The sequence below is a fragment of the Mesoplodon bidens genome, assembly GCF_964165515.1.
Source record: "Mesoplodon bidens genome assembly, chromosome: 7".
In the NCBI taxonomy this organism is placed as follows: domain Eukaryota; kingdom Metazoa; phylum Chordata; class Mammalia; order Artiodactyla; family Ziphiidae; genus Mesoplodon; species Mesoplodon bidens.
In genome coordinates this window covers 43,600,579-43,627,147 of record NC_138164.1, presented here as the reverse complement: position 1 = coordinate 43,627,147, position 26,569 = coordinate 43,600,579, and the positions used below count along the sequence as shown (strand labels likewise).

The 26,569-nt window shown below is 44.0% G+C and overlaps 2 protein-coding genes across 2 annotated transcripts in view; both read right to left on the bottom strand.

The window, feature by feature from the left end:
• LOC308620106 (forkhead-associated domain-containing protein 1-like) overlaps positions 1–22,690 on the bottom strand; it is a gene marked incomplete at both ends in the record, with an annotated part of 34,952 nt that extends 12,262 nt beyond the window's left edge. The window contains 2 exons of the mRNA XM_081239432.1: positions 13,743–13,949; positions 22,673–22,690. Coding sequence (XP_081095558.1) covers positions 13,743–13,949; positions 22,673–22,690 — 225 coding nt within the window. The remainder of the gene's footprint in view (positions 1–13,742; positions 13,950–22,672) is intronic.
• Positions 1–26,569, bottom strand: part of LOC308620774 (uncharacterized protein) — a gene marked incomplete at both ends in the record, with an annotated part of 307,183 nt that overhangs the window by 38,664 nt on the left and 241,950 nt on the right. The gene's annotated exons all lie outside the window — the stretch shown is intronic.

Genomic DNA, 26,569 nt, shown 5'->3' with positions numbered 1-26,569 from the left:
TGGTCATATCTCATGCCTCAATTGATCCACTGCCGTAGTGGACAGGCCGCAACCCACCTGGCTCTTCTGGAAATTCCAGGAATCTCCCTCCCAATCTGTCCGCCTATTGCTGTGGGTGGGGCTAAGCAATCAACCAGTCACACTCCCTGGACATACTGATTGGTTCAGTGGTGGGACAAGTGATCCAATCAGAGCCAAGGAGAACCAAGAAGACTTGGCTGGACACCAGGATCTGGAGTGACCTGGTGGGACATCAGAATGCAGCCAGCATGAGGGAGTGGAGCCCAGACATGGAGAGAGGGAAGCTGTTTATTTATTTTTCAAATTGTGGTAAATAACCTGCAACATAAAATTTATCATCTTAGCCATTTTAAAGTAAATAGTTCAGTGGTGTTAAGTATTTTCACATTTCTGTGAGATGGATCTCCAGAACTTTTTTGTCTTGCAAAACGTAAACTCTATTAACCATTAGACAACAACTCCCCATTCCCTCCGCCACCCAGCCCGTGGTGACCAACATTCTGTCTCTATGAATTGGACTACTCTAAGTACCAAGTACCTCAAATAAGTGAAATCATATGGTACTTGTCTTTTTGTGACTGGCATATTTCACTTAGCATAATGTCCTCAAGGTTCATCCATGTCAGAATTTCCTTCATTTTTAAGGCTAAACAATATTCCATCATACAGTTTAGAGTGTATTTTGTTTATCCATTAAGTGTCACGGACATTTGGATGGTTTCTACCTCTTGGCTATTGTAACTATGCTGCTGTGAACATGGTGGGGAAAATAAGGAAGCTGGTTTTGAGCCTTGGCTGGGGTGCTACCCTGAAGTGCTCCATCCCTGAGGCCGGCTAGAGCTGGTTTCTGTCGCTTGCAGCACACAGAGCCCGAACGATAGGGCCCCTATGGGGAAGGAGCCAAAGATGTGTAAATGCAGCAGAGACTCCAAGCTCTTCGGGTTTAAAAATTAAAAAATAAAGTGTTTTTTTTTTTCTCTGAAGCGTGTTGGTTGAGGGTAGCTTTAGTTGGATGGTTAAAGTGGGTTTTCTCTAGTTTGCCGGCTTGCTCTATCACAGGGAAGGTCAAGGTTTTCTCAGAAATTGCTGATGGTAACTACAGTGAAACAGGCAGGGAGAAAAGCAAACATAAGAAAAAGACTCACATTTAAAAGCCAGCTCTGGGCTGTACAGGAAGCATGGGGTCAAGGTCAGTTATCAACAAGTCTGTTTTTATTATTTTTTTAGTTTAGATTTAATTTTATTTATTTTTGGCGGTGTTGGGTTTTCGTTGCTACGTGCAGGCTTTCTTTAGTTGCAGCGAGCAGGGGCTACTCCTCGTTGTGGTGCATGGGCTTCTCCTTGCAGTGGCTTCTCTTGTTTCGGAGTGTGGGCTCTAGGCACATGGGCTGCAGTAGCTGGGGCACATGGGCTCAGTAGTTGTGGCTCGTGGGCTCTAGAGCGCAGGCTCAGTAGTTGTGGTGCACGGGCTTAGTTACTCTGCAACATGTGGGATCTTCCCGGACCAGGGCTCGAACCCGTGTCCCCTGCATTGGCAGGTGGGTTCTTATCCACTGTGTCACCGGGGAAGTTCCCAAGTCTGTTTTTAGAAACTTTAGTTTAAAAATACACACTAATGCCTTTTCTCTTTCTTTGTGTCTGTTCTCTGACCATATGGTATGTTGCCATGGTTGGTTTTTTTGTTTTGTTTTTGAGATAGCATATGTGATACTCCTGATTTCTTTTCCATACTACCTTTAAAATAGCAGGTTGTCAACCACCTGGAGTAACCACGACCACATCCACGGCTGAATTTATATTAGCTTTAAAAAACACGGGTCAATGATTTACTCAAGAAGTCACTATCCATTTTCTTTCAAATCATCTACTTGTTCTTTGTGTTATTTCTCCAATATCTGCTTCTAACCCTGTAAAGAGTATAAGTTGAACGGGAGACCCTAAAAAAAATTCGAAGTAGTTTGCACATCGAGTGCCTACAGTACACATGAATTCTGCCAGGAAGCCCTGGAGCCTGCAGAGAAGGTGGAAACTTAGACCTTGCCCTTGGAGAGCTTGTTATGTGCTCTGCCATTTGTAAGTAATTGTGGACAATACAACGACTATGAGCCACTGTGTAGAGAAGCCACAGATGTGCCACAGACTGTGCTGGGCACTTAATGCATGTGGTCTCATCTGATCTCCAGAATAATCTTGCAGGAGGCATTTTACACCTCATTGTGTGGATTAAGAAACTGAAGCTCAGAGAGGTTAAATGACTTGCCCAAGGTCTCACAGCCAGGAAGTGGTGACACTATTTGACTCCAATACCTGTGCTCTTAGGACTTCTAGGTTACTCGAAGTCATGATTTATTACCTACTTTCCATACTCACAAACGGATCTTAGATGATTGGTTAGTGAATGATAGGATATTTTCCGAGTTAAAAAAAGGAAATGAACATTAGATGGTGTGAAAAACCACAAGACATCACATGGGCTACTTAGAAATGGGATTTTCTAGGAACACTGACAACTGTTTTATGGAAGTGTTATTCATCTGGTACATGCCACGCCCTGGAAGCAGCTCAGAGGACCCCAGCCTCCATCCGGGAAGACCTGTGGTATGTTTACTGCTGTACCAGAGGAGTCCTGGGGTCAGCTGGTACCCGCCCACGAGAACCGATTGTTAAATGTCCAGGAATTTTGCCAACTGGTTGATAAACACAGCCATTAATAAGAATTAACTTACATAAATTTACAATTAAATTATATCAGAAACAAAGGTGATACAAACTTAAAACTCACCCCTTCCTAATTATTTTACTCTATTTTATTATTACCTATGCTCTTGAGGTTATTTCACTCTACTATATGTGTCTGTTGGAAATGCTACACAGTGATGTGTTACCACACCTCTCTTTCCATCTCTGTATTCAGGGATGTGTCATTGGGAGCTTGAAATTGACCATGGAGGGCGTATTACACCATAGAAATCAGGAAATGCTATAAATCAGGGCTTGATTTTTAAAAATTTTATAAATAGGTTTAATAATGGTGGTTCCTGTAGAGTTTGATTTTGTTTGTTTGTTTTGTTGATTGCCTAGACTTAAGATGGTAATGGAGAAAATGTTAACAATGCAGATTATACAAAAGCATGTTGTGTCTTAGCCATTATGATATGAATAGAAAAAAAAATTGAGGAAACGTTCTTCGAGTATTTGAAAATTATTATCTGATGCAGCAACAAAGTCACTCATGTCACTGATGAACATGTAAAGTTCTAACGTCTTTCTTTTTTCACTTGTATTATTCATAAATCCAAAATATCCAAAAATACCCACGAGTGCTCAGGTTGGGAACTCTCTCATTCGTCAACTGCAATGAGAAATTGGCTATTGATACAAGAGTTCACCTAAAGTCAATGAAAGCATTCTGTGAGACTCAGCTGGCTATATAGAATTTACAAGAAAGAGTACTGTATATTTTGTTACATGGAAAGACTGTGCTACACATTCTTTATATCAGTAAACCTTATGCTATGCATCCATGTACTTTACTTTTCCCAGAGAGCTGGTCATTAAATATTTACCAGCCAATCGCTGGCTGTGCTGGCACCCAGCAGAGTGCCTGCTACTCATGGTAGGTGTTCGCTGACTGAGCTGAACAGTTGGCAAATATAGTGTAAATAAAAAGCACTTTGATTCTGGGGTTGGGATGGGGAAAATACATGATAAGCCTGGCACATCTTGTAACAGCAGAGAGTAAGGAAGTGCCCAAAATGAAAAGGTGGGGAGATGCTCAAGGACACAGCAACCAACCTGAAAGAGCTCCCAGTGGCCAAGGCTGGAAGAATTTGAGCGAAGTAATAGTTAATGAGTATTGGATTATAATTCAAAGTGTAAAATCAGTATACATGGGTCCATACTGACATAGATACATTAGTGAGTAAATACATAAAGGAGGGAGAAGAGACCGGCTTCCTTACAGAAGAATTTAACATACATAGATGTGGAGCTTAATTCCCACAGTATGGAAGGGCCTGGGGGGTAGGGGTGATGGTGGCGAGCAGGCACACTGACCGCAGCATGGAGGAGCCATGGACCTGGAAAGACAGAGTGGAGACTAGAAAACATGGCCAGTAGAACTCAGAAGCCAGGAGAGGGGGCTACATGGTGCCAGGACAAATGGCCTTTATCTCAACAAGTCCCGGGATGTCACCGTAACTCAGAGACGGGTAATAATTCTATGTCCCCAAGAAAAGGGTAAATCATGTACGGGGTTTCAGTGTGAGAAATCAGGGTTATACATTTAGAACACAGAACCGCCAAGTTATACATTATTTTTAGGTTTTGGAACTTAAAAGAATTAAGTCCCTTTGAGCTGTTCAGAAAAGCCATTCGTTTGGGGTTTTCCCAGCTGTGTTAAAGGAGATCTGGCCCATCTAATTTTCCCATTTTCTTGTAAATCTTCAATCTTATGGTTTTTCCTTTCCTTTCAAGTTCTAATCAGCTTCCTGGTCAGTCCACAAAATGGGAAATAGAATCTAATGAGAAAACAGCCGGATTTTTGCAAATAGCTTTTGCTACCCCTAGACTTGGCCTGCTTCAATTCGGTCTTGCCAGATAGAGAGACGGAATGAATGAATGAATGAATGAATGATCATCAACTAAGTTCAGAGAAGGAGCAACGTGGTTCTGATTTGGTAACAAAGGGTGTGGTCTGCCAGAGGAAGGAGGACGCGGCCCGGTTCCTGGCCGGGTCCGGGTTCTGTCTCAGCAGGATGCTAAGGGTTCAGCCCGCGCTCCCGTCTCCACCTCCCCCGATGTCATCTGCATCGCCTGTAGACATCTGGTGACAACACAGCCTCAGGGGTCCTTTTGTGTGAGTTTCTGCTGCAGAGGCCGAGCCTGAGGCTGTCTGCTGCCCCGTGCCCTCCACTTCACTGGTCTTGGGAAATCGCCTTTAATATAAAACACCCAGCCTCAGGAGTTCTCATCACATCAGTAAGTCCCCACAGGACCTGTAAGAGCACAGGGTAGAGGAAATCCTATAAGGTCACGTAGGAGATGACAAAGCTTGACAAGAAACAGGTTTTGTTCTGAAGGGCACCATGCTCTCTGGTCATTCACTCCGTTGCTGGCTCCTCAACCCCCGGTACAGTAAAGCCACATCCTCCTCAAGAACGGGCCCTATTCAGAGGTCCCAGGAACATGGAAATGCCACCCTTCTTGGGGATGGACAACTAAGGCCCCGACTCTGAGCTTCTCATCACACCTGTTCACCACAGGAGAGAAATGAGCAACTCTGCTTCCTTGGAGACTGGCCTTGGACTTTTCCAATGGAAAAGTGGATTATTCGTCATTTTCCTCCCCCCACATCCCTAGTGGCAAATCCCGTTCGGAAGGCTCCACTTAGGCAATAGGAATGCTTCCTAATGTCATGGACATCTTCTTTGTTTTTGCCTCCCCCGCATCCATTTCTTCCATCTTTTGGATGGGCACCTTAATTTTTTTGCAGGGAAGACACCCTTTCCCTGACAATCCTGAGTCCATAGAATTCTGACCCTTCCACCCCAGGGGTGAGACCATAACCCAGGCCTGGCCAATCAGAGCATTCCTTGCCCCTGGCCTCAGTGATTGGTTCAGGGGAAGCCACGTGATCCAAGCCACTGTCAATGAAGATGCTGGCTCTTTCCCTGGAACGGCTACTTTGTAGGATGCTGGGGCTGCTGGTGGCTACTTTCCTACAGGTGAGGCAAGAGTCTGTCTGAGATTGGGAAGCTAACAGGGAAGAAAGAGTCAGATTCCTGACCATGATTTGGGCGCCTGGATCCAGCTGGGCCTAAGCTGCAGCTTTTGGCCTTTTCAGTTCCATGAGCTTTTTTTTTTTTTTTTTTTTGCCTAGGCTAGTTTTAGTTGGTTTTCTGGCACTTGCAAACAATCAAATTTCCTGGACAGTATGCTTATTGAGACTTTAGCATAAGCATCACTATGTACTCAGAGTGAAAGTTGTTTTAAAGGTTATGACATGCTCAAATAAAACCCACCAAACTGTCATCATGCACCAAATTTACCTTTAAACTTATAAAAGTAAAGCAGCATCTCCAGAGAAGAATGATTTAAGACCAAGGAATCAATCATAAGACAAGTAGTAAAACGCTGCTTAGAGAAACTTTGATAGATAAATAGTTCTCTAGCTACAGCAGGCTTCAGACTACAAATCCCAAATTTCTGCTTCAAAAGTGACTCAGGGAAGACATTCCATAGTTTTATTTATTTCGTTTTTTGGCCTCGCCGTGCACTTGTGGGATCTTAGTTACCTGACCAGAAATTGAACCCAGGCCCTCAGCAGTGAGAGCACTGAGTCCTAACCACTGGACCACCAGGGAATTCCCAACAGTCCACAGTTTTAAAAGAAAACTTTCCAGTTGAAGAAACAGGCAAAATTTGTAATATGCATCTGTTGTATATATAATATGTTAATGTCTAGTATATTTATCAGATCCATGTCAATGTAATTATATTATTACTATATTTGCAAATGCATATATATGTGTATGTATATTTAGAACCACATATTTCCAGCTCTTTTTTAAAGAGGTATTGAAAAGACTGTTCAAAGTTTAGTTTTCCAGCTTGTCTGTTTCTTCTTATTCCTCAGTAAACTTAAGCAATTAACCACCACATTTCCTGGCACACAGTAAGGCTCAATCTGAGTGAGTTCTTTCTCCCCAGCTCCCCCTGCTATTTTAAGTTCTTCTTTTAGAAACCAAGTCAAATGAAAGAGGCAGTACTGCATAATGTTACAAGCAGAGGCTGGCAAACGTTTTCTGTAGAGCCAGACAGTAAGCATTTCCAGCCCTGTGGGCCATAGGATCTGCCCAGCTTACTCTGCCGTTGTAGCCGACAACACAGGCAATACTGAAATGAATGGGACGGCTGTGTTCCCAGGAAACTTTACAAAAGCAGGCGATGGCCCGCATTGGCCCTGGGCCATAACGTGCCGACCTCGGGTTAAGACCTTGGGATCCGGCGTCACACAGACTCTGGTCCGGCTCCCGGCTCTGCTCCTTCTCTGGGACCCTGACGAGTGTGTCATTTCTGTGCCTTGTCTGTAAGACATAGGGATACTAACAGCCATTTCTTAGTCTGTGAGAAGTGGGTGAGATAGTGCACGTGAAATGCTGGGAACACGTCCTGATCCATAATAAATGAGCATAAAACATTAGCCATCAGGTATGATCACCATCGTCAAAAAAGAAGAAGAAAGGGGGCAACTGAATTTGTCCAGGAACGGCAGCAATATCCCTGGTAAAGAGTTAGTGGATGGACTTCCCTGGGGACGCAGTGGTTAAGAATCCGCCTGCCAATGCAGGGGACAGGGATTCGAGCCCTGGTCCAGGAAGATCCCACATGCCGCGGAGCAACTAAGCCCATGGGCCACAACTACTGAGCCTGTGCTCTAGAGCCCGCGAGCCACAACAACTGAGCCCGCATGCCACAACTACTGAAGCGCATGCAACTAGAGCCCATGCTCCGCAACAAGAGAGGCCACCGCAATGAGAAACCCGCGCACTGCAATGAAGGGTAGCCCCCGCTCGCCGCAACTAGAGAAAGACCGCGCGCATCAATGAAGACCCAACACAGCCAAAAATAAATAAATAAAATAAATAAAATAATTAAAGAAAAAAAGTTAGTGGAGCCAGGGACTTCCCTGGCCGTCCAGTGGTTAAGACTCCACGCTTCCAATGCAGGGGGTGCAGGTTTGATCCCCGGTTGAGGAACTAAGATCCTGCATTGGTGTAGCCAAAAAAAAAGTTAGTGGAGCCAAACAAGCAAGGAAGCCAGATAACTGAAAATGCATTTTCTTCTATTATCAGTGGCTTTCATTTTTACCCACATAATGAATCATCCCCTGTCAGCGTGTGAAATTGCAGGTTGGACTGGGAATTCCAAGACCTTCCTTAACCGCTGGGCAGTGAAGGACCTGCCTGGGCTCTCACAGCCCCACGATGCTTCGTGCTATTAGGAAAAGCCTCCAAGGGACTCAGGAGAGCTGGCTTTTAATCCTGGCTCTGGATCTATATGACTGATGCCTAACCTTGGGGAAGTCACTGAAACTCTCTGAGCCTCAGTTTATGCCATGATAGGGGTGGTCCCAGGGACCTCTATAAAAAACAACTGAAGGGGGAAAGGGGACCTGGGATTAATGAGTAGCTCCTTGGCAGAAATTGGAAATGGAAGCTCAGAAAGGTAAAGTCAGTTGCAGCTGGCATTTCAACTTGGGTCCATCCAACTCCAAAGCCCTTGCTTTCTGGATTGTGTTCTGCAGAGCTTCCCCATTAAAGCAGCAAGGAATATTGGCCGACAGAGGGCGCTCTTCTCGCAAGACAGGACGTCATGACATTGCAGGGACAGAAGACAGTATCCAGGAGCCACGTGGGAGAGTCTGGCTGGAATGGGAACAGGGCAGAGCAGGCTACAGGGAAGGCCAGACACAGGCAGTCATGGGGATGGGGCTGCCGACAAGGAGCTGTCAACCCCCTCATGGAACAACTCGGCACGTCATTTGTGGCGCCTGGCTTCCTTTTTCATTCTGGCCATTTCCATCAGTTTTGCCATATTTCAGAACAGAGAAAGACATGATTGATACATACGGGTGACGTGGGTTTCCTTACTCAGCTGCCTTGTAAGAACGGCGCCACTGTGACTAGCACAGCTTGTTTCCACACCTCCTTTCCCAGAGCTCAGAAAGCACGAGTAAAGGCAACAACCAACAAAACCCACAACACGGCGGCACACCTGACTCTGGGACTTCAATTTCCCACGCCTGGTGCCAAGACTCTATGGGATTAATCAACGGTTGCTTCAGGGCATTGCAGATGGCCCTGCGGGTTATGTCCTGCACAGTTTCAGTGGGCGCCATCCACATGGACTACGTTGTGAATGGTGACCCTGGAGCTGTGCAATATGGCAGCCCTAGGTTATACTTTGATGAGAGAGCTATAATTTACACAGTATGGTCCTGGGGGCTTCCCTGGTGGCGCAGTGGTTGAGAGTCCACCTGCCGATGCAGGGGACACGGGTTTGGGCCCCGGTCCGGGAAGATCCCACATGCCACGGAGCGGCTGGGCCTGTGAGCCATGGCCGCTGAGCCTGCACGTCCGGAGCCTGTGCTCTGCAACGGGAGAGGCCACAACAGTGAGAGGCCCGCGACCACAAAAAAAAAAAAAAGGATGGTCCTGGGCACAACCTGGCTGCCAATGCACTTTGTCAAACAAGAGTTTTTCTTTATATTTTTCCATCTTGTATGTTATTCTATGGGTAATTTATCTGCAAATGTATTTATCTGCTAGCGGGGGCAGGTCTTGGGAGGTTTCCCTGTCCATAAGGACACTTACAAAGGAGGCATCTTGGCTGCTCCATGCTGGTTTGCTTGACTCTAAAGCTGAGGGTTATCATGTGCTTATTAGGTGCCAGACGCTGGACTAAGCAATTTACGCACTTTGCCCACTTAATACCACAGTCACTCAAGGTGGTAGGAACTATTGTTACAGGAGTGGGGACCGAGGCCCTGAGAGGTAGATGATTTGTGCACGTCCAGTATAAAAGCCGGTCAAGAGCAGGGCTGGGACGGCGCTGGAGTCAGCCTGACCTCAGGGCACGTGCTCTAACCACTGAGACATCTGCAAACACATCTGGATTCCTAACCGCCCCGCACCTCACCCGCCTCCCCCAATAAAATGCCGTCACACCCTCCTCTATTGGTTAGGGTCACCACAAAACCTGAAATAAATGCTTTCATTTGGGAACTCTTTGTCGGGAGAAGAACAGTTCTCATCATACTGAATCTGTATGATATCAGGGCAGTCCTCCGTGGAAACTCCATCCAAGGAGGAAACACAGCGCCCTCACCAGGGACCCCCAAATCAATTGGAAACAAGAATAGGCCGGAAGCAAGACGGCCACGAATTTTTTAGAAAAACTGGGCTTCAAAATATTTGATGAGAGATGCTCTTCAATACCTCTCCCTTTTCCCCTCTTCCTTTCTCTTCTTTTAAATAGCCAGCAGGTTGGGGTCATCAGGAAGTGGAATTTGTAGGAAGGTGTCAGTCAGTCCACAGGCTGCCCTCACACGGACGCTGCAAAGGACCCCTCCATGAATATGAGCATCATGGATGGAAGCTCCTCAAGCTGGGGACGCCCCGGCAGAGAGCACTTTTGAGAAGATGGGGCTGTGGAGAGTCCTGCAAAGTGCCCTGGGCACAGGCCAGGGGAACACTTGTGCAGCTGCCTGCAGTCAACTGAGGAATGAAGCAAGGTGCAAGTGCGTGTAGGAATAAGAATTGAAAAAATCCGTGCATATTCGAGTGACCGTGAGAGTATGCTTTCCTCGGTGTGAAAACCAGTCAAGGCTACTGCTCCAGCTAGCATCAGACTAAATGGTTTTCTCCCCTCCTTTTTCCGCAAGTGGGGATAGTGTTTAATTTGCACTGACTAGCTGTGTGGCCCTGGGGAAATTACTTAACCTCTCTAAGTTTCGGATTCCTTGTCTGTCAAATGGGGATCATGGGAGAACCCATCTCATAGGTTGCTATGAGCGTGAAATAAGGGAGAGCAGGTGAATTGCTTAGCACAGTGCTGTTCACGTCAGTGATTCCTCCTGCTGCTCTCCTGGTTTCTCTTCTTACAAAGCATCTTCTTCCGTCTTATCTACTCAAGGTTAGAGGTCGTCATCACTTTTTCCCACAATTATATAAGAAGTACCTTGTAAAATAAAGTCCCCATTCCATAGTTGTACACCCGTGTGCATAACAAACTTACTCAAAATGGCCAAAAGATGGAAGCAACCCAAGTGGCCATGGATGGATGAACAGGTAAACAAAATGTGGTGAATCCATACAATGAAATATTCAACTGGAATGAACCATGAGGATATCATACTAAGTGAAATAAGATGGTCACAAAAGGACAAACAATGTAAGATACCATTTATATGAGGAACCTAGAATAGTCCAATTCACAGACACAGAATGCATGGTGGGAGGGGAGGAAGGAAGCAGGGGGTTTGATGTGATGGGCATAGAGTTTCAGTTTGGGAAGATGAACAAAGTTCTGAAGATGGATGGGGGTGATGGCTGCACAACAGTGTGAATAGATTTAATGCCACTGTGAACTGTACACTGAAACATGGTTAAGATGGTAAATTTTATGTGTATTTTACCATAATTTTGAAAATTAAAAGTTAAAAACAAACCCCAAAATGAAATACCTCCAAGGTTTCTCCGAGGTTTGGGGTGATAGAAATGGAGGAAAATGTTCTGAGAGCAGGTTGTGGTGATGGCTGCACAACTCCATCAATATATTCAAATTGATTGAATTGGACACTTCAAATGGGTGAAGTTTCTGTTATGTAAATTGTACTTCAGTGAAGCTGTTAAGAGCAAGCAAGCAAACAAACACATGCTGTGATCCGGAGGAAACTTTGGAGGATGAAGGAGCTGTTCACTGTCTTGATTGTGGCTATGGTTTCACAGGTGTACCCATATGTCAAAGCCCATCCACTTACAGACTTTAAACATGTGCTGTTTATTGCATGTCAATTATATCTTAATAAAGCTGTGTTTTAAAAAGGCAGAAGAGTATTCCATATATAACGAACTCCTTATAATATATTAAACTCCTTAGAATATATTAAACAATATAATTTATTAAACAATGCCCCCTTTGGATGGAAATTTAGGTTTCAAATTTTATGCCCCTATAAATAATAGTTCAATAAATATCTTTGTAGGAAAAAAGAAGAAAAAAATGCAGATATTGTTTGCTGCTCCCCCTCTTCTTCTCCCCACGGGCAGGCCACAAAGTCAGAATTTCCCAGGGAGGGGGCCTGGGAACCTGTAATTTGACTGAACATTCCTGAAAAATTCTTGGAATCAGACATGTTGGGGCACATTGAATCAAACTTCATGAACTTGGATTTTCAGGCTTGGGAGTGTGAAATCCCCTTTTCTTTGATCCCTAAAAAATTCTGTAAGTGTTCCATACAAATGATTCTAAATTTCGGTTTCCCTCCTATTGGCGGTGCATCAGAATCATCAGGGAGCTTGTGAGAATGCATATTCCCAGGCCCTACTCCCAGGGAGGATGTGTATGGTTGCCAGATTTCGCATAAATAAAGAAATGAATAAATCAATATATAATAAACTATAGGGTGTCCGTTAAATCTGAATTTCAGATAAACACCAAATAATTTTTTTAGCATATGTGGTTCCTTGCAATAGTTGGGCCACACCTGTACATAACAATTATTTGTTGCTTATCTGAAATTCAGATTTAACTGGGTGTCCTGTATTTCATCTGGGAATCCTAAGTATGAGTCCTCAGGCCTGGGGTGAAGCCCAGATCTGCACTGTTGGTCTGCTCCCCACGTGCTTCTGACGAGGGGGATCCTTAGAACCCATGTTGAGAACCCCTGATCAGGTCAACACCTTCTATGTCAGGAGCCCCTCCTCAGGGCGCCCAGTGGATCCCAGTGCATCCCACAAGTGAGCACACTTTAATGTTGGTCCAAGGAGGAAAAGGGGGCTGAGAAGCAGCAGGAGAAAACTGTCCCAGGTTTTCAAAGCCAAACGTGGTGGATACGGTGTCACGGGCCCTGCAGCCTGAGGGACGGTGCTCATCTTCTCTGAGTGAGTATTTAAGGCTGCCTAGTGGACCCACACCCCAGGATTCTGTCTAGATTCTCTAAACTTTATTTATTTATACCCAGCCTCGTCCCAGAAAGGACTTTAAGCCTCGGAGGTCTCAGTCCATGCAGGGTTCTTGGTGCTGGCGAGTGAGGTTAACACGCCGTCTCTCTGGGACACACACGACAGGTATTAATTGTGTGCTCACCACGAATGGGCATTATTCTGGGAGCTTTACAATGATAACCATCTCATTTAGCCCTCGAGATAAGCCTGCAAGGTCATTGCTGTCGTTGGCCCCATTTTGTAGATGAGGAAACCGAGGTTCCGAGGGGTCCAATGGTTTGTGCAAGAGCGCACCGAGTAGGCCAGTGGCAGAGCTGGGGTTCTGACCCAGGACTGTGTTGCTAACCAGCCCCCATCCTGCCTCCCTACTGAACCAGATACTTCTTGTCACTGAGCTTTGCTGGGTGAATTTTGGCTTACGTTCAGCTTAACCTGGGGCCATACTTTAGGTCCTGATCCCGGGAACATTTCTGATCCGGTGTGATAACAGCTGGCAGGCCTTGAGCGTCTACTCTGGCCAGAGACTTTGACTTTTTATACATAGATACTCTCTCAACGCCCTGCACCGCTAAGAAGACCCAGACCCAGGCATACAGAGAAGCCTGGCCGAGGTCACAAAGCTAGGAAGTTGCAGAGCACTGATCTGCCTAAAAAGGAAGCATCCATCTCTGCATCTTCAGAAGCACACACTTGCTTTCCACCTCCCCTCGCCAAGCTTCACTTTTCAGGAAAACGCTCTCGCTCCGGGCTGGTCGCTAGGCAACCCTTGCATGTAATTCCACGAAATGCCCAGAAGAGGGCGCGAGGACTCGCTCTCCCCGGGCACCCACGCGATGGGGCTGAACTTCGCAGAATCGCGAAAGCAAGAGTGACGCGCTCCAGACGAACTCCACCTGTGGCCGTACCCGAGCCCTAGGCTGCACGGAAGGTGGCACAACACGGCACCTCTGCACCCCACCCCACCCCACCCCCGCAGGGGCCTGGACTCACCGAGGCTGGGTTTTCGATGACCAGTTCGTAGGTCAGCCCTCTGGACCCAAACCTCAGGATGTCTCCGGGTAGGAGCTTCACAGCCACGTTCTGAATGTGGCACTCATTGACGAACGTGCCGTTGCAGGAATTGAAGTCGTGGAGAACAAAGCTGCTTTCGGCCTCATTATATTCAATGAGTGCGTGATGGTTGTCGACGTCTGCAGACTGAAATGCAGAAGGGGGACAGTCAGAGCCAGCAATAACAGGAATAACAAGGAATAACTAGTGCCACTGACACTGGGGGCCCCAATGTGCTAACCACTTCATCTGGCTGGACAGTCACTGCAATCCTCATTTTAAGAGGAGGATGCTGAGGGTCAGAGAGGTTAAGTGACTTGCCTAAGGCCACACAGCTAGTGAGTGGAGGGTCACCAGACCCTGACAGCAGACCCAGAATAGATGCCCAGTTTTGGGGTAGGGCGTCAGGCAACACAGAGGCAAGAGGGAACTCGGGGGGAATTGGCCAGGAATTGGCCACTTGATAGTTCTCTGATCCCATGCAAGGATCCTTTTGGTTGTCCCGAGTGGCAAGACAGCAGAAATGGCCCAACACAAACCAGAAAGGTCAGTTGGCAAGTGACAACTGTCCATTTACTGCAAGTGTTAAAGTTAAGGGGAGGTTTTGTAATAATTGTTGTTTGTTCTATTCATTTTTAAAATAACATGTTTTTTGTAATAATGCAGAAAATGAGAACTAGAGAAAAACACAAAGAAGACATTAAAATCACTTAGACTCCCGTCCCCCAGAGGCAGGCACCGAGAACACGGTGGTTCACATCCTTCCAGTCTTTTCTCTATGCTTACAATCTTTTTAAAAAGTTTAAACACAATTGAGCTCACACCACAAAACATAGTTTTATAACTACCTTTTAAAAGCCTTGGTGTACAATGAAGGTTTTTCCCATGTGCTTAATTATTACTGTTGCTTCTTAAAAGCTAATCAGAATTTATCTAACCAAAGATGATCTATTTTTCAATAGGGGCCCTGGTGTGACCACATTTCCCTCAAAAGAGAGAGACCCCAGACAGTGATTTGTCAGTGGCCTCAGAAACCTCCTGTGTAACCACTTTAATAAGAAGAATGAGCAAAACTCGGCACCAAGGAGGAAATATCACATCCCCACCTGGCCCCGGCGCCCTGGACTATGGGCTGCAGGGCACGTGCGAAGTCCTGTGTCTTCTCAGGACACTGCCTATGAGCCATCCACTCCAGCCTGAGACTTTGCAAATATTTTCTAAGTCACTCTTCTCAGAGTGCCTCACCCAAATTTCATAGAGAGTACTTGGACTTAGAAATCTATACTAATGTCCCACAATATAATTATAACCTATAGCTTATATTAATAATAGCTTATAGTATATGAATAGATAATAATATAACTGCATATATTAGTAGAATATATTAATGACACATTATGTGTAATTACACAAATGCCAGGAAATTTGCTAAGTGCTTTACTGCATTATCCCGTTTCATCTTCACAATAATTCAAAGGGATACTTCCTCATTTCAAAAAAATTTAATTTTTTATTGAAGTCTAGTTGATTTACAATGTTGTGTTAGTTTCAGGTGTACAGCAAAGTGATTCAGTTATACATATATATAATATCTATTCTTTTTCAGATTCTTTTCCATCACAGGTTACTGCAAGATATTGAATATAGCTCCCTGTGCTGTACAGTAGGTCCGATAGTTACTCATTTCTTAGATGAGGAAACTGAGGCATAGAACGATTAAGTGTGCCCACAGTCAGCCACTTTGACTCGCTTGGCTTGTTCCCAGGTTTGCCTGATTCAAATGACTGTGCCTTTACCCACTTTTCAAATTCCTACCAAACACTTTGGCACTTAAAATACTGAAACACAAGAAGAAAGCAGGAGTAGCTCTATTAATTTCAGGCAGAGCCAACTTCAGAGGAAGGAAAGTTATCAGGGATAAAGAGAGGCGATACATAGTGATAAAGGGGTCGATTCTCCAAGCAGACATAACAGTCCTTCACTGTATGTACCCAACAATAGAGCATCAAAGTATGGAAGGCAAAAACTGATAGAACTGCAAGGAGAAGCAGATGAATCCATCATGGTAGCTGGAGACCTCAACAGCCCTCTGTCAGTGATGGGCAGACCCACCAGGCAGAAAATTAGGAAGAATGAAGTTGAACTGAACAGCACTACCATCATCTGGATCTAACTGGCAACCACACAGCTTCATCCCACAGCAACAAAACACACATCCTTCTCAAGCTCCCATGGAACATTCATGAAGCAGACCACATTCCAGGCCACAAAATATACCTCAACAAATGTAAAAGGATAGAAATTATGCAAAGTACGTTTTCAGAACACAATGGAATTAGGCTAGAAACCAATACCAGAAAGACAGCTGGAAAATCCCCAAATATTTGGAGATTAAACAACACACCTCTAAATAACAGATGGGTCAAGGAGGGAGTCTCATGGGAAATAAAAATTTATCTTGAGCTAAATGAAAATGAAAATACAACCTATGAAAATTTGCAAGATGCAGTGAAAGCAGTGCTTGGAGGGAAGTTTATGGCATTGAAGGCATACATTTGAAAAGATCTAAGCTTCCACCTTATGAAACTAGAGAAAGAAGAGCAATATAAGCCTACCACAAGCACAAGAAAAGAAGCAATGAATGAAATAAAAAGCAGGAAAACAATAGAGAAAAGTCAGCAAAATAAAGAGCTGTTTGGTTTTTTTTTTTTTTTTTTGTAAAGATCAATAAAATTGACAAACCTCTAGCAGGATAACCAAGAAAAAAAGAGAGAAGATACAAATTACTCAAATCAGAAATGAAAGCGATGGCATCACTACTGATCTCATGGACACTGAAGGGATAATAAAGGAATATTATGAATAATTCTATGCCCACAGATTTTATAAGTTAATGAAGTGGACCATTTCCTTGAAAGACACAATCTACTGAAACTCACACAAGGAGAAATAAATACTCTGAATAGACTCATATCTAGTAAAGAATTTGAATCAATAATGAATAACCTTCCAAAATGGAAAGCACCAGGCCTGGATGGGTTCACTGGTCAATTCTATCAAACATTAAGGAAAGAATGATATCAGTTCTAAATAATCTCTTCCAGAAAATAGAAGAAGAGAGAACACTTCCCAGCTCATTCTGTGAGGCCAAGCTTATTCTAATAGCAAAACCAGATAAAGATATTGCAAAACAGGAAAATTGCAGACCAATACCTCCCATGAACATAGATGCAAAATCCTCAACAAAATATTAGCAAATTGAATCCAGTGATGTATAAAAAGACTTCTACACCACAGTCAAGTGGGATTTATTCCAGGTATGCAAGGCTGGTTCAACATTTGGAAATCAATTAATGTAATCCATCACATCAACAGCGTAGAGAAGAGAAATCGCATTATCATAACAGTAGATGCAAAAAGAGCATTTGACAAAATTAAACACCATCCATGATAAACTAACAAACCACCAAACCACCACAACAACTCTTGGCAAATTAGGGATGGAGGGGAACTTCCTCAACCTGATAAAGTACATCTATAAAAACCCTAAAGCTAACGTCATATTTAATGGTGAGAACCTAGAAACTTTCCAATTAAGATCAGGAATAAGGTGAAGATGTCCCCTTTCACCACTCATTTTCAACATTGTACTGTATGTCCTAGCTAATGCAACAAGGCAAGAAAAGAGAATAAAAGATAGATTGGGAAGGAAAAAGAAATCTTCTTTGGTGAGGTGTTTGTTCAGATCTTTTGCCCATTTTGCAGATGGCATGATTGTCTATGCAGAAAATCCCAAAGAACCGACAGAAAGCCCTCCTGGAACTAATGAGCAATTGTACCCAGGTGGCAGAATACATGATTAATATACAAAAGTCAATTGCTTTCCTATATACCAACAATGAACAAGTGGAATATGAAATTAAAAACACAACATCATTTACATTAGCACCAAAAAAAAAATGAATTACCTAGGAATAAATCTCACAAAATACTTAGCTATGTGAAGAGGTATATGAAGAAAACTACAAAATGTTGATGAAAGAAATCAAAGTAGTCTAAATAAATGAAGAGATATTTCATGTTTATTTGAAATTCCTTAATGATATATGATGTTTAACATCTTTTCATATGCTTATTTGACATCTGTAGATTTTCTTTGGTGAGGTGTCTGTTGAGCTCTTTTGCCCATTTTTAAGTTGGGTTGTTTGGTTTCTTACTGTTGATTTTTAAGACTCATTTATATTGTTTATTTATTTATTTTATTGAAATGTAGTCGATTTACAATGTTGTATTAATTTCTGCTGTACAGCAAAGTGATTCAGTTATACATATATATACATTCTTTTTAAAATATTCTTTTCCATTATGGTTTATCACAGGATATTGAATATAGTTCCCTGTGCTATACAGTAGGACCTTGTTGTTTCTCCATCCTGGATGTAACAGCTCACATCTGCTAACCTCAACCCCCCACTCCATCTCTCCCTCAACCCCCTCCCCCTTGGCAACCACAGTCTGTTCTCTATATCCATGAAGACTCATTTATTTTGGATACATGCTTACAGCATCTTTATTCATAACTGCCCAAAACTGGAAGCAACCAAGATGTCCTTTAAAAGGTAAATGGATAGACAAATTGTGGTACATCCATACAATGAAATACTAGTGATAAAAATAAACGAGTTATCAAATAACAAAAAAGACATGGAGGAATCTTAAATGCATATTGCTTAGTGAAAGAACCTAGTCTGAAAAGGTTACATACCGTATGATTCCAACTGTATGAAATTCTGGAAAAAGTAAAACTATAAGGAGAGTAAAAGATCAGTGCTTGCCAGGGGCACAGGGGCTCTGGGGCTCAGGATGAAGACGAGGGGCACAGGGGATTTCAGGGCAGTGAAAATATTTTTTATGATACTGTAATGGTGGATACTTGTCACTATACATTTGTCAAAACGAAAGAACGTACAACGCAAAGAGTGAACCCTAATGTAACCTATGGACTTAGTTAATAATAGCATATCAATATTGGTTCATCAGTTGTAACAAATGTACCGCACTAATGCATGAGGTTAATAATAGGGGAAACTGTGTGTATTGGAGGGGTGGATATATGGGAACTCTCTGTATTCTCTGCTAAAATTCCTGTAAACCTAAAACTGTTCAAAAAATAAAGTATTAAAAAAAATGAAAACACATTAGCTCTTTGGAAAATGTCACCCACATCATCTTCATCACCATTGCCATTGATCTTTGTGTCCTTTGAACCTTTGATAACCCATGAATGAGAGAAATTCTGTCTGTGACATTTTGTTTGTCTCTTGCCAGGCTTCACTGCGTTCAGTTCCTCAAAAACTGTCAGGCCATTATTAAGACATCAAAGCAAGCAGGAAGTTTTCAATGACTCCACAAATTTGGGTGAGCCTCTACCACATGTTAGGCCAGGAGACAGCTTCCTAGTTCGGCCCTATAATATCACTCGCTCCCTTTACTTGGAAAATTGCTAAATGCTGCTCCTGGACAGACGCCCTGCTGCTAATACAGACTGAGTCTATAAGCCCCAGCCTACTGAGCTGTCCCACTATGAGATGAACTGTTATTTATTCATTATTATTTTTATTATTATCCTTATCGTCCTCTCACATATTTTGAGGGCTTCCTGTGAACTGGGCCCTGCTGAAGCATTTTGTGTGCATTTTTATCATTTAATCTGCATGACAGCCCTCAACAGGGACTCTATTGTTATCTCCATCTTAGAGATGAAGAAGCTGAGACTCAACAGGTGAAGTGAGAGGACAGCATCACCTTGATCCCAAACCCAGACAAGGACACGACAGGACAACCACAGACCAATATCTCTTATGAACACCGACACCACAGTCCTCAACCAAACAGGAGGAAACCGAATGCAACAGCACAGTAAAAGGATCATACACTATGACCAAGTGGCATTTATTCTTGGAATGCAGACCTGATGGTTCAACATATGAAAATTAATCCACGTAATACATCACATTAACAGAAAGAAGGAAAAAAATGATCATCTCGATGGACGTACAAAAAGCATTTGACAAAATGCAACGCTCTTTCATGATAAAAGCACTCAACAAACAGGGAATAGAGGGAAATTACCTCAACATAATAAAGGTCAAATATGAAAGGCCCACAGGTAGCATCATACTCAAAGGTGAAAGACTGAAAGCTTTTCCTCTAATTTCAAGAATAAGATAAGGATACCTGCTTTTGCCACTTCTATTCAACAAAGTACTGGAAGTCATAGCCAGAGCAATTAGGCAAGAAAAAGAAATAAAGACATCCAAATTCGAAAGGAAGAAGTCAAATTATCTCTGTTCACAGGCAACATGATCTTACATGTACAAAATCCTAAAGAGTCCATGAAAAACCACAACCCTCTTAGAACTAAAAAATACCATTCACTAGCAAAATCGTAGGACACAAAATCAACACACAAACATCAGTTGTGTTTCTATATGCTCACAATGAACAATCTGAAAAGGAAGTTAAGAAAATAATTTCATTTACAATAGCATCAAAATGAATAACATATTTTGGGATAAATTTAACCAAGGTGGTAAAAGATGTGTACACTGAAAACTACAAAGTGCTGCTGAAAGAAATTAAAGACACAAATAAATGGAAAGACACCCTGTATTCGTGGGTTGGAAGACTTAATATTGTTAAGATGTCATTACTACACAGCAGGATCTACAGATTCAAAATCCCAACAGCAGTTTTTGCAGAAATAGAAAAATCCATCCTAAAATTCATATGGAATCTCAGTGGACCCCAAATAGCCAAAATAATCTTGAGAAAGAAAAGCAAAGTTGGAGGTCTCACACTTCCTGATTTCAAAACTTACTGCATACAAAGGTACAGTAATCAAAACAGTGTGATACTGACATAAGGTCAGGCACATAGGCCAATAGAATAGAATAGAGAGCACAGAAATAAAAGTTTGCATATATGGTCCAATGATTTTTGACAAGGGTGCCAAGATTATTCAATGGGGAAAGAACAGTATTTTCAACAAATGATGCTGGGAAAGACTGCAAAAGAATTAAGTTGAACTCTTACCTTACACCATGTATAAAAATTAACTCAAAGTGGATCAAAGACTTAAACAGAGTCTAAAACTATAAAACTTTTAGAGGAAAGCACAGGAGGAAAGCTTTATGACATTGGATTTGGCAATGCATTTTTGGATATGATACCAAAAGCATAGGCAGCAAAAGTAAAAATAGATAAATTCAACTATATCAAAAATTAAAACTTCTGTGAATCAAAGGACACAATAAACAGGGTGAAAGGCCATCTAGAGAATGGGAGAAAATAGTTGCAAATCACAAATCTGAAAAAGGGTTAATATGAAGAATATATAGAGAACTATAACTCAACAACAACAACAAAAAAGAACCCCCAAATAACTTGATCAAATATGGGCATAGAACTGGAATAGACATTTCTCCAAAGAAGATATATAAATGTCCAACAAGCATATAAAAAGATGCTCAACATTACTAGTCATTAGGGAAATTCAAATCAAAACCACAGTGAGATACCACCTCATACCCATTAGGATGGCTACTATCAAAAACAAACAAACAGCAACAGAAAATAACAAGTGTTGGCAAGGATGTAGAGTAGGGGAACACTTATGTACCGCTGAGAATGTAAAATGGTGCAGCTGATATGGAAAACAGTAGAGCGGCTTCTCAAACAATTTAGGATAAAATTATCATATGATCCAGCAAGTCCACTTCCGGGTATATACCCCAAAGAATTGAAAACAGGAACTTAAAGAGTTATTTGTACACTCATGTTTATAGTAGCATTATTCACAATTGCCAAAAGGTGGAAGCCACCCAAGTGCCCACTGACCGATGATTGGATAAGCAAAATGTGGTCCATCCATACAGTGGAATATTATTCAGTGTAGGAGGAAGGAAATTCTGACACATGCTACAACATGGATGAACCGTGAGGACATTATATGAAATAAGTGTCACAAAAAAGCAAATTTTGTATGATTCCACTATGTGAGGTACATAAAGTAGTCAAGCTCATAGAAACAAAATAGAACGGGGGTTGCCAGGAGCTGGGGAAGGGGAAACGGGGAATTGTTGTTTAATGGGTACAGTTTCAGTTTTGCAAGATGAAAAATTCTGAGGCTGGTTGCACAACAATGTGAATAACTTACAACTACTGATCTGTACACTTAAAAGTGGTTAAGACGGTAAACTTTATAGGTATTTTACCACGATTTAAAAAATGGCTAAGATGAAGGGACTCACTCAACATCAGGATGCTGGCCCAGGGCAATATCAGGGTTTGAACCCGAGTCTAATTCCAAAACTTGTACCTTTGATTTGTACCCTGTGATTTTCAGAGTAGAGAGTGATTTAATAATGAGAGAGGAGACAGGCAGGACCTAATATACAAAACAAGTGCATTTTTTAAGGCTCCTGCATTGAAAATGTCTTTAAAAAGTATATAGTGAGTCCATAAAATATTGAGACGTTTCAATTTCTATTAAGAATGACCATCTGCTCTGATGACCCCTGTGCTTTAAGGAAGCCTCCTCGGGAAGCTGACTTAGTTATGACATTGCCCTGAGGTTCACTGACATTGTCGCTGAGGTTCGACGTGTACCTGGAACCGTCCTTTGGAGCTAGGTTTCAACCTTGCATCACCTGGCACTGGGAAGCCCCATCTCAGACCATAACCTCCCACTCCCGGCCTTCCTTATCCTCTGTCTCATCCTCTCCTTGAGTCACGTAGCCTTTGCTCCCTGTTTGCTCCCTAGGGGTAATGCCCTATGCTCAACCAGCCTGGGCCCTGTTCAAGCTCACCAGCTCCTTCAAGCCCATCCCGGCCCCCAAACCCTCCTGCCACCCTCACACTTCTGTCCTGAGGCTGGCCCAGTGCCCTTTGGGCCCCACAGCCAGCAGGTCCCTGCTCTCAGGCTTTTCATTCTACTTTGACAACAGCCTCCTAGGTCTTCACCTCCTGCACCTGCCTGCATCCTCCGTCTGCTTCTCCCGACCCTCCTCCATCCCTTTACACGGCGCCCTCTGCCCAGCAGGCCCACCTGTGCGGCTACATCCATGGGCTGATGGGCTCCTTGTGTCTGGTTTCTGGTTGGGTTTGGCCAGTGGGGGGGGTTAGAGATCAGAGCAGGGAGAGAGCTTGGGGTACTTACTCCCCTGGCTTCCATTCTCTGGGGCCACACAGCTTCCCTCAGAGGACTCTACCCAGCCCTCGGGGTCTCCAGGTCCCAGGAAATGCCCCTGCCCCTCACCCCTCAGCTCTGGGGGTGGGAACAGTCCTCACTCATACTAGCTCTGGGCCCTGCACTATCCTTTGTGGTTTCTCTGAGCCCTGCCCACTCCCTATGGAGTCCCTTCAGGAAACTCCCCTCCATCACTCCACACCCCTGTGAATGTGCCTTCAGCTCCCTGCCAGGACCTGGACTTCCCAGGCTTGGAGAAGCTCCTAGATGGGACCTTCAAGGCTTCTCTTAGCTGCCAAGGGCTTCCGGGTGGTCCTGCCTTCATCCCACCCTGGTCTGGTCCCTCTCCTCAACCATCTCCTCTTCTGCATCCTCACCTTGACAGTGTAACTTCCGTCTAACCTGTGAACGTGCTCACCACCCCCTCGGCCTGGAAACGCCGCCCCTTCCCCCTTCCTTTCCTTTATTGTCAAATGGCTTCAAGAGGGTCCTCTCCCGCTGGGTCCTCAACCCACTGCCATTGCCCTCGGGGGCCTCCTCGGGCTCTCGGCCTCCCTGTGACATGAGACACAGTTTTCAGAGAGAGGCACGTGGCCTGATGGTTCAGGGGTTGGGGGAGCAGGGCAACGTGGTGGTTATTAGAATGGGCTCGAGTCCAGCTCTCCTACTTCCTAGAAGGGTGACCTTGGGCAAGTGATACCTCAGCTTCCTCATCTGTAAGGTAACAAAAGGACAGTCTTATAAGCTACTGGTGACGTATAAATGATATAATACATACTAAAGCACTTAGAAGAGAACATAGGGCAAATGGGAAATGTTCTCTATTATGAGCAAGAGGATGGGCTCTGGAGTTAGAAAGCCTTGAGTTCAAGTCCCACCTCTGCTACCTTCCAGCTGTGCAGCCTGGGGCACGGTTCTTTGCTTCTCTTTGGTTGCTCCCTGAGCAGCAAAAATGAGTTTGATAAGCTGGGCTTCGTAGGATTGACAAAAGGTACTGCTTGGTGACATGTTCTAAGGAGTGGGATAACATTTTTGAAATTAACTTGTGTGTGTGTGTTTGTGTGTGTGTGTGTGTGTGTGTGTGTTTTATCTATTTCTTTTAACCTTTTGGTTCTAGGCTATCCCATCCCCCAGCCCCATCCCCCCACTGCCTCCAGAAAGGGATGTAGTGCAGAAATAGTAAAAAAAAAAATGGGGTTTTCAAAAGAATAAGGATATGAGGAAACGGCCAGGCGCTGGTGAGATGACGGGTCTGGGATTGGAAGGAAAGAAGAAGCTTCTCTGCTTCCCCGTCAGCTGGATCCTTCCTCCCCGGTCTCCCCGGGAGAGCCCTGTGGACCGGCAAGGCCTCAGGAGAGGCTGGTCCTGAAATCAGACTGCCCGAGCGTGGTGCCCAGTGCCCCAGCCTCCCTCTGTGACCTCAGGCAGGATACTCAGCCTATCTGTGCCTCAACGCCCTCATCTGTAAAGTGGGGCAAACAACATTAACCTCCTAAGGATGAAATGAGTTAATACACTCGAGAGTGCTCAGAACAGTACCTGGCACAAAGCAAGCTGTCTCTGTGATGAATACCCTCAGCCTGGCAGCAGCTCTCTGGCTCCCTCACCTCTCTGACTGCTTCCAGGTCTCCACGCCGGGCTCCTCTCCCCTCAGATGTCCGTTTCCTCTGCACTCTGTCCATGGGCTGGGGCCACTGTGCCACCCCCTCGATTCGCAGGTGTGTATTTCCAACCCCTGGTTCATCTCCAGGCCCCAAACTGCCTGGCTGCTTCCGGGATGTTGAGGTGCTCACTCAACCAGTCCTGCTTCCTGCCCTCTTGGTAACGGGATTATCACCTGCCAGCTCATCCAGCCATCTTTCTCCATGGCCTGTGGCATTGATCCTACTGATTCTTCCAGAAAGCTCTCAGACCAGTCCCAAAGCAACGGTCCAGTCAGGTGGTAGTATTAATGTGGTGGGCAGAATGGTCTCCCAAAGATGCCCATGCCCTGATCCTCAGAACCTGGGAATATGCTCCATGAGGTGGCCAAAGGGACTGTGCCGATGTCAAGGTTACTAATCAGTGCTCTTAAAAGAGGGAGACTAAGGACTTCCCTGGTGTTGCAGTGGTCAAGAATCCGCCTGCCAATGCAGGGGACACGGGTTCGAGCCCTGGTCCGGGAAGATCCCATATGCCATGGAGCAACGAAGCCCGTGTGCCACAACTACCGAGCCTGCGCTCCAGAGCCCACGAGCCACAACTACTGAGCCCACGTGCCACAACTACTGAATCCGCGTGCCTAGAGCCCGTGCTCCACAACAAGAGAAGCCACTGCAATGAGAAGCCCGTGCACCGCAACAAAGAGTAACCCTCGCTCGCTGCAACTAGAGAAAGCCTGTGCTCAGCAACGAAGACCAAACCCAGCCAAAAACTTTTTAAAAATTTTTTAAAAAGTGGGAGACTATCCTGGGTTATCCAGGTGGGACTAATTGAACTCCACCAGTCCTTATAAGCAGAGAACTTACTCTGGCTGGATTGGAGAGATAAGTGGTGTTTCTTGCTGGGCCCCCACTTAACAGCCCCAATGCTCCTCTTCCTGGGAAAGCACCAGGTCAACGTTTCCTCTTTACCCAAATCCCCCCCTAGATGGCACCACCTCAGTCTGTGGCATGAATGAGGATCACAAGAACATTCATCTCACATTTCACTGACAACCCCCATTCTCCATTCCACAGGGTGGAATTTCCCTAGCTTAGTCAATTATCTTGTTATCTCAGTTAACTGAGAATTTCCAATTTAGATATTAGATGTTCCCTAAGCTAAATTTACACTCAAAAAGTGAAGCTTCTGTTTTTAGAAGCTTGAGTCAGCTCAGTCTGAAACTCAGCCCCACCTCCCCCGACTAGCTGTGTGATTTGGGCCAGTTCCTTAACCTTTCTGAGTCCCATGTCCATGTCATCAAATGAGGATAATAATGATAATAGTAGTTCTCACCCGCACAGGATTTGTTTTGTGGATATAATTCTATAAATACAGAACATACATAGATGATGTATAAAGCCATGTGAGATGCAGTAAGTAGTCCATAAATGTATGCTGTAGCTGTTTGTATTATGTATGCTATTCAAAAGATTATGATCTTTCTTTCATCTCACATCCATCAGAATGGCTAGTATAAAAAAAAAAGGGAAATAACAAGTGTTGGTGAGGAAGCAGGGAAAGTGGAACCCTTGTGCCCTGTTGTGAGAATGTAACTTGGTGCAGCCACTATGGAAAACAGCATGGCAGTTCCTCAAACAATTAAAAATAAAATTATCATATGATCCAGCAAGTCTACTTTTGGGTATATATCCCAAAGAACTGAAAGCAGGGCCTTGAAGAGATATTTATACACCCATGTTCATAGCATTGTTTGCAACAGCCAAAAGGTGGAAACAACCCAAGTGTCCATCAGTAGATGAATGAATAAACAAAATGTGGTGAATCCACACAATGGAATATTATTCAGCCTTAAAAAAGGAAGGAAATTCGGACA